The sequence below is a fragment of the Apaloderma vittatum genome, unplaced genomic scaffold (genome assembly GCF_000703405.1).
Source record: "Apaloderma vittatum isolate BGI_N311 unplaced genomic scaffold, ASM70340v1 scaffold13196, whole genome shotgun sequence".
Classification (NCBI taxonomy): Eukaryota; Metazoa; Chordata; class Aves; order Trogoniformes; family Trogonidae; genus Apaloderma; species Apaloderma vittatum.
In genome coordinates, this window is record NW_009721371.1 from 149350 (window position 1) to 158258 (window position 8909).

At 46.4% G+C, this 8909-nt stretch overlaps 1 protein-coding gene across 1 annotated transcript in view; it reads right to left on the bottom strand.

Moving 5' to 3' along the window:
• BIN1 (bridging integrator 1) overlaps positions 1–8909 on the bottom strand; it is a gene marked incomplete at its 5' end in the record, with an annotated part of 51680 nt that overhangs the window by 38441 nt on the left and 4330 nt on the right. The window contains 4 exons of the mRNA XM_009871363.1: positions 48–155; positions 4896–4991; positions 6836–6930; positions 7384–7438. Of these exons, the coding sequence (XP_009869665.1) occupies positions 48–155; positions 4896–4991; positions 6836–6930; positions 7384–7438 (354 nt within the window). The remainder of the gene's footprint in view (positions 1–47; positions 156–4895; positions 4992–6835; positions 6931–7383; positions 7439–8909) is intronic.

Sequence of the window (8909 nt, forward strand, 5' to 3'; positions counted from 1 at the left end):
ACCTCCCAAAATAAAACGATGAAGGCATATCTTTCTGCTTCCTTTACCTTTGCGATTTTGGTTTCATCCTTCTTCTTTGCAGTTTGCAGGGCTTCAAAGTGGTGTCTGGCACTGTCATAATCCACAAGCTTCCTTCCTCGCTTTGCTATACGAGACTACAAAAAATGGAGAAAAGAGTTGTGACAAACTTTCCCAGCAGCCAAAACCACAAAACTCTCAGGAAGCCCTCCCTCCTCTTCACACAACTTCCAGAGCGCTCCATGCTCTGCCCACACAAGGCCATTCGGTGGATACTCCACACAGGCTGCCCAGAGGGACGGCCCTGGGAGCCACCTGGGACAACCACCATTCTCGAGGGAGCTCCTCAGGAGGAGAGCAGATCCAGCCAGGGAAAGCAACGGGATCCAGCCAACACCAGGCCTCACCTCTGGATGGCATTAATGTTTTCAGAACCGTAGCTCTGGTACTTCTTAAGCCTCTCCATGTGTCTGCATCCTATAGGCACCTGCTTCATCATTTTTAGAGCCTCTTGAGGGCTGCTGCCAGACTCTAACTAGCTAGCTCACAGCCCTAGTTCATGTGGAAGCTCAAAAGGTTAAGTCCAACAAAAGGCTTTGCTGTTGCCAATGTGGCTAAAGCACTCAACCACACACTCAGGATATGCCTACAACAGCATTTTGGACCCTGCAACAGGAGGTCCACACAGAGACCGCAGCCACCAGCAGTGGTCCACGGTAACCAGCTATGAAGCATGAGAAGTGCAAGGGAGCAGTGGAAGCATTGCATCACTAACGAGCACAACACACTGAAGCCGCAACAGCCACAAGGAGGGAGCCAACTGTGCACCAGACTCATGCTCGGGAATGGATTCCTGACAAGTCCATGGGTGAGACCCAGAACACACAGTTGGGCCTTTAGCTTTAGACCCTTCTTCATGTGAGGTGCCTCAGGCTCTCTTCCCCAGCCGACTTTCACCTCGTCAAGGCTCAGGCCAACTGGGCTTCCCTGTTTTAAGAACCATCCACCCCCTCAGACCCTTGCCTCCCTTGCTCGTGTCTACAAATGCCCCAGACTATCTGGGTTGGAGCACAGGTCCTCCCAGCCTGACCCTAGCACCCTTCCAGCTTGGAGAGCCTGGTCCAGCACCAGTGATCAGCAGTCTAGACAGAGGCTGGAGAACCGGAGTGAAAAGGTGAAAAGGCATGGCAAGGAGCCAGAAGGATTTCTAATTAACTGCAGCACCCAGGGAAATTGAGAGTGCAAGATGAAAAATTGGCATAGGGATTTACTTGCAAAACCACAATCTTCCCCTCCAATGCGTTTGGCAGATAGATGCAGTCTCGTTTCCCCAGGCTCCTGCAGATAAACTGCAAAACCACACTCAGGGCTGATCTTTCTGCCAGACCAGCTGGGACCAGTTTGCACGTCTCCCACACACTCTCCTCTGCTCTTTCAGCAAATGTTGGTGCAGCTCCGTGTGAGTCACAGCGGATCTGCAGGATCTCAGCCACACGCACACCCAAACTGATTTCAAAGCACTCAACGCACTCCGAGAGAGGAATCACAAAGAAGCTGAGCCACCTTGCAGTCAAGGTCACTAGAAGACACTTCCCAGACATCATGCTGCCAGCCAGGCACAGAGACGGGATGTCAGAGAGAGCTTCCAGCAGCAGGACAGTCTCTGAGATGCTAGTTAATGGGTCTTACACACACACCACACAAAACACAGGGCCAGATCTAGGATTTAAAAGAGAGGATTTTTTCCCCCAGGTTGGACTGACAGAGACAGCTGGAGTTTTGCCCACCTCTGACCCAGCAAATAGCCACCTCCAGGTCTCCCTGCCACCCCTCCAGGCAGTCTGATTCAATGTCACCCATCTCTCAAACAAGGTCACTCCCGCCCTTTATGTGTGGCCTCCGATCTTCAGACCCCTGCCCTCACATTTCTGCCAGAGTACATGGAAACACGGAGAGGTACGGACACACGGCACGTGAGTCCTCCTGCAGTCACCGCTGATGGCACGATGGCTGGTGATGGCAGTAACGGGACTCAGCCCAGTCCCGGGAGGCTGCAGGGCAGCTTCCTTGTGTGGCTCTAAAACAGCTGCAGCCACCCACCACTGTCTGGAGGTAAAAAGCGAACTCCAACAGAGTTTACTGCTTTGCAACAAATGCATCTTAATTTGAGCCTGCTTTAAAACAAAACAAACACAAACAGTTCACTTTTTTTTGCCTCCTTTACTGATACTCACTTTTAAAACTAGTAGAAACAGGGAATCCATTTCAGTGCAAGACAGAAAATCACCAATTCCACAGCTAATCAGAACTGGGGTTATGGTTTATCTTCTCTGGGCTCACTGCAGAGACCTGCACTCTTACTGTGTACTCTGCAACCTCAACCAAAAACTCACTCAGAAGTGTTATAGATTATGCAAGAGTACTGTTTCAAGAAGTCAGAGATACTGACCTGCAAGTACTTTTTGCATTCTGGTTTTACATGTTAGACTAGATAGACAGGCTATGTTCACCTCTCCTCATCCAAAATTTAAAAATTATTCCCTTCAACTTATACAAACTCCTTACTCAACGAATGCTATGTTTTCACATTACTCCTTCACATTTCATCCCACTGCAATTCCAAAAAATTTAAGGGAATTTTTCCAGTCTCTCAGATGAAGAAGGATTCAGAATATGTTAGAATTTAACACAAAAAAAAATGCATGCATGATCTAATTCATCATACATTTGAATTACTGGGCTGTTAAAAAGCAGACCTTCACGTAACTAAATTAAAATCATCTTCTCTCCATAAATCATCATTCGTTGTCAAAGTAATGCCAGAATTCCAGGAAAAGCAAAATATTTGCTTTGTGAGAAACCAAAGAACAAAAAACTACTAACACAACAGGAAAAAGCAACTCAAACATTCTGTAAACTACGTAAGACTGGGGAGGGTTGGGTTTTTTTCCTGTCAATCTCAAGAACTCTTAACTCCTTATGTGAAGCTAAACTACATTTTTGTACAACTGTAGCAACCCTCAACAACAGCACTTACAGGAGTTTCTACTAGTTAAAGAAAATATACCTGATTTGAGCCACTTCTTGGTTTGGGCACTTCTTACTGCTCTGGGGTAGGGATAACGACGTATCCAGCTGAATTACCAATAAAACCATACTGACCTTTTTAAATTCACACAGCTGAAAGCGCATTTTAAACAAACAGCCAACTCTTGTGAAATATATCCATATCTGATTGCAGGAACCAACAGAAAGCCAAATTCTCACTCGTTTTAGGAAGGGAAGCAGAGGTAAGTAGTGCTCTTTTTAAAGCATTACTTCAATTTTATGTAAAATTGCTGTAACTTCCTATTTTCTAGAGCATCATCTGAAGAGTGAGAATGGAACATTAGTAACAAACACCTTAGTGATCCATGTGGAAGTCAGAAAGGATCCATGGAAGCTCAGTGCTTATCACATTGAGTTTTAGTGGAAGTTTGGTGGTTTCCCCCTTGTGCTCCCTTTAAAATCCCACCACAAAACTTCGGCGAGACCCCAAAAGAATTAAGAAATCCTGAAGTTATTCAGCATGGCAAAAAAGTGACACTCTGAGCCGGTTAGCTCAGTCGGTTGAGCACTAACAACGCTAAGGTTGCGGGTTCGATTCCCGTTCAGTCCCCATGTGTTGCCTGATCTAGTCGAGAGTTGGCGTCCCTGGCGCCAGGGAGGCTGGATTAAAATGATCTCTAAGGTCCCTTCCAGCTTGGGCCATTCTATGATTCTATGATATGATTCTATGACTCAGTGCTCAGTTGACCAGGCTGGTAAAATGTGATCTGGACTGAAGCAGTGCAGAAGCCAGAGTCTACAGCAAACCCGAAATAAAGTCTTCTGCTCAGGAAGCAGTGCACGAGCCTCTGCGCTAACCGCGGCACACAGGGAGCAGTCAGCTCTACGGCCCTGAGCGAGTGGAAGGTAACAGCAAGGCCCTTTGCCTTTCTCCATGTCAGACTTGGAGGAACAGAAGAGGCTGGAAAAATGAAGCAAAAAACAAGGAGTCCCAGGATGCAAGGACACTGCTGTTCGGGGCACATTTTACAAGCCTGTGACCTGCCCCTCTTTGATACAGCACAATCCTCTTGAAGTAACAAATATTGACAAACGTTTTATGAGACATGTGGTGGGGAAAGGGTTGTTTTCGCTGGGAAGTAGCCAAGCTGATACTTCCCATGTGGTGATATCATTACTAGTGTTTCCATATGGCAAAGACATTTCCTGCATAACTTTCTCAAACCAAACGGGGAGGAGATAACTGTGGAGGAAGGGAAGCTCACAGGGCATCATTCAACTCCAGGTCCTTGGATAAAATCTCCTCCCAAAAAAAGGTGCTTATCCCAGCATTTTTCCTTCCCTACAACAAGCTGGTTGTATGCACAGCAGAACTTCAGGGAACACACAGAAATCTGCCTTCCACACATCAGCCACTACCTAAAAAGTGCATTTGCCAATAACTGCTTCTTCAATGCTTTGCACTTAAAAAGGAAATTCAAACCAACAAAGGACCAAAAAGAGAGACTGAGAGCTTGTGAGTTATTGCTGACACTGCCCTGCAGCACTGTGATACAACGGGAAATTTTATAGATCCTCCTTGTTTTGCACTTATGTTTTCTCTCTAGCATCTTTTGCTTGGATTCTTCACACTCATTTTCAAGCCCAAAGGAGAGCATAACATTTTCACATGACCCACAGCTGCAAAGATCTTTGCTGCTCTAAAAGGAGAGTTCAGAGCAGCACAGCACACACATCTTCCTAAAGAAGATGGGGATGCAAGAAATTGGTTTTTTTGAGGTTTCATCTGCTGTGATTTTATAGATGAAAAGGTTTAAAGAGAATCTTACTTTGATATCTGGAAATTGGCCAAGGTATGTATCCATGGTCAGAAGTGCCTGATCCACCAGCTTCTGATGGAAATCCGTCCAGAGGAGATCATTGTTCTGAAAAACAAAGTAGTGAGCTCACCATTAAGAACAGAGAGATCTGCACTTCTGGTTTTCTCTGTGGGTGCTAGAGTCAACAATTTTGGTCCCCCCGAGCTCTTCAGAAATAGCAATTTCTTGGGAAAAAACTAAGGAGCAAAGAAGTTAGTTTGAAAAGAGAGGTCATGCCAGAGATGTAGAAACAAAGAATAAAGCTTGATGCTGCTAATTCAGGTGACTTCTACAAGGACACAGCACCCTTTGTGAACCTGCCTCTGATGGACCGTCTTCCCCACTGCAGTGCTACTCCAAGTCTGTACAACAGAAGGAAAGATGAAGGTCAGGTTGGCTTTACCTCCTTCTCCCAGCAGCCACAAAAACAGGACACCTGACACCACTTTGGCACCATTTTCTGCTTTTCACTGTAGCACAGCTTTCCAGAGGATAACAAACACTACCACAAAGCTATTCTAGCAGTCTTCAGTCCTCAGCCCACTGCTTAGGCTTGTAGCCTAACCTGTGCATGCTTTATCCTTATCTCATCTTAGGTTCAGTAATTTCCCCTGAACACCTTGGATTAGGTGCCCCTCTCTCCTGTTTTTCCAAATGAATTAAGGGTTTTGGCTAAAATATTCAGGAAAAATGTCTACTTTCTGTGGGAATTTATTATTTTGGGGGGCAGGAATAGCACTTCTCTTCCGCCTATCTTTTCCTGAAAGACAGACACATAAACAAAAGCATTAAAGGGGGAAGCGGAAGGCTGGAAAGCGGACCCCCAGCACAGCTACAGTCAGTTCTCAGGACTCGTGCTCCCTTTGACCTCTGCAAAGTGACAGTCTCCCAGGACGTACCGCAGTAGCTCAGGAAGAGAGAAAAAGGCTAACAGAGAACGTGAAGTCAAATTAGCTGAATTACAACTCCATTATTTACAGCAGCAGCACTTCCTAACGAAAAGTTTCCACGTTGATGCAAGAACTGACCTGGAAATGTTCAGGTTTTGTTTGAATTATCTGCTCTCAGGTCAGTATTTCCTAGGCAAGACGCAAATGTTATTTCAGGTGAGGTTTTCACCAAGGGAAAACAAGGGAAGAATCCTTCTCCTGCTCTCCTCTGTTCCTTCCCCGTTGCTCCAATGCCACAGACAGCTGCAGATAAGCCCAGTCCTGCAGCCTCGTGGCAGATGGATGCACAGAGCTGAAGTGCCACAGCTGCTGCTCAGCACAACAGCTGAGCAAGAGAGCAGAGGGTGCCCGCCTCCAGCTGGACCCACCACACACACGCCGAGGGGGATCCAAGCTGTCAAATGACAGGCTGCGCCCTAAGCTCCACAGAAAACACCTGGGCAAGTTGGACAGGCATCACCTTACCAAGGGATCAGAACAGCAGGCTGGGGTGACACATGGCTCAACCAGACAAGGTGGCAATTAAAATACAGCAGCTGGTGGTAGTGCTGCGAGTGGGAGGTTGTTGCAGCTACACAACGGCTGCTCTGACCATGCTTTCACTATAGATTAAGCTTCTGCTTTCTCTTGCACAGAGCATAGGCGATACATCCAGTTGACCCTATGGACACTTTTGGCATCCTCTGTCTCTGTTCAGCCACTGCTGTGGGAACAAATAGCTTGTGGGGATAAGAATATGACTCCATGTAGCATTCCAGCATCTACGGCCAGCGACCGACACAGACAAAAATACAGGCCCCATCCCTTCAGCTTTTCTTTCTTCCCAGCACCAAGCCTGTCCTTCCAATTCTTCTGCAAAGCTATGTGCCTGAAGAAATGTGAAACACAGACACAGCTTCCAAAGCTCATCTCTGCTGACGGAGTGAGCCTCCTGACCCCACATCCTGAATAGAGTCTTACCTCTGCTATTTTATTAGTGTCATCTCTCCCAGGCCAATCCGGCTCATAAACTTCCTGCAAGCACTCTGTCAGCTTCTTGGAGGCCTCATGCATAGCTAGGAGAAAAGAGAGAACAGCTTCAGAAAGAGGGAAATAGTGTGTTCTTCACAGTTTAATCCTCGTTCTGAGGAATGGAGACACTGGATGTTGTTGAATGGGTTATAACAAATGCCAGGCTCTTGCTTACAGAATATCTGACCCTTGATAACAGAGATGGAAGGCAACTAGGGGGAGAAAGGAACCAAGGATGCAGTTGCATCAAATCCTTTGTCTTCACCCTCCACCTGAAGATAAGATGGTCTAACTGCTAAGACAGCACCACATGTTTGGCACCAAATCACAATGCCATTCCATCCCAGCTGATCCTGAAGGATTCTAAAAGATCAGACAAGGCCGACCTTTGCTACAACTCACACCTAAGGAAACATCAGGAAGAGAATGGCTGCAGAAACCTCACTGCATAGGTAAGCACTAGAGAGAAAATGTTTCTCTGCTTATGCAGACCTTACCTTTTACAGAAGCCAGGTAAGTCCGGAGGTCCTTCTGCAGCCTCGTGCCTTCAGACTGTAAATATAAGAAGACCATCAGTTATTCTGCCATATAAAGACAGCATAAAGAAAGAGTTGTCAAGCACTTCTAAATAAAGAAAAATGATCTTGTAGATGGACTACACATCAGTCCTATGACCACACAAAACATAAATGTTAACGGGGAGTCCACCCAGCCCTCTGACTTGGTAAGCCCACAGACAGTGACCCGCAGGCATGTTTGGCCAGCAACACCGCCAAGGCACCAAGTAACTTGATGTGTGATTTGCTCATCCCAACCCAGTCAGCTTGAACTGTTTTGGTATCATACAAGCAACTGGAGAAGATCCTAACAGCAACAATTAGTTTATAAGTCAAGGACTAGTGGATCTACGCAAAAAAGTAACTTAAGGGAATCTGTAGGGTATAGAAGACAGACGGTGTTAATTTATTTTGTAGTAGTTTGGGAGCAGTTTGGCTCACCTTTTTCCTGCCACACTGCAAACTAAAAGCCCAGTGCCAAGTGGGTACAAGGGACCTCTGACCTGTCCAAACACCCTGTCTAAACTGTCCTGTGCAGCAGGGCTTGCAAATACAGAGTTACTCATCTTTTTCTTTAGCTTAACTGTGGAGGCAGCCTGCCAGCAGCATTGTCTCATTCACTAGGAAACGGATTGTGGAGATTTTGGCTCAGACACACACATATACATGCACTCCCCACACAACTGCTCTCCTGCACTAGGCTAAGCACACTCAGGCCCACCTCCCCTCTACCTTGCCATACATGATTGACAGTGGTGTAAAACAGATAGGGAAATTCCCCCAAATCCAGACAGTGACATTATACAGACAAAAACGAAAGGAAGAGAAAAGCAAGGCTTCAGAAGTTGACCAACATCACCACAGAGCATGTCAAAGCAAGGGAAGGAGTAAATATTAAGAACATCTCCACAGGCAACCTCTGGAGTATGCAAGGAATACAGAAAAATGTTTGAGAGACATCTCTGCTATAAAAGGGCTTCATTTACCAGATCTCACTGGATCCTCACTATCCCCCAGATTAGCAGTAAAAACAAGAATGCAAGAAAGCAACAACTACACCTCACACCTTCCTCACAGTGCTGTCATTCCTCCTATTCTTTCCCAGTTTGTGTCCCACTGGGAAGGGGCCCAGCGTAATGTATTTTGACAGCTGAAGACAACTTCGGAGACGAGGAACTCACAGGACACCTCTGACAGCTGCCTCAGAGCTACTAGCTTCAAAAACAGATGTTTCCCGTCAGCCATCCCCACCACCCAGGCACCTCTTGCCTCAACTGAGCTTTATGCTGCGATCCTTTGTGCTCTCAGTGCAGCTGCGCTCTCTAAGCAGAGGCTAAATCTGCCCAGCTGTTGAAGTGGCAGTGCTAGCACAGCTTTGTAGAGAAATCCATCTGCTTCCAGCACTATAGGCCAGTTTGTTTTCCTTGCCTCGAAAGTTCTGGATGAGTTCACATTTGTTCTTTCCC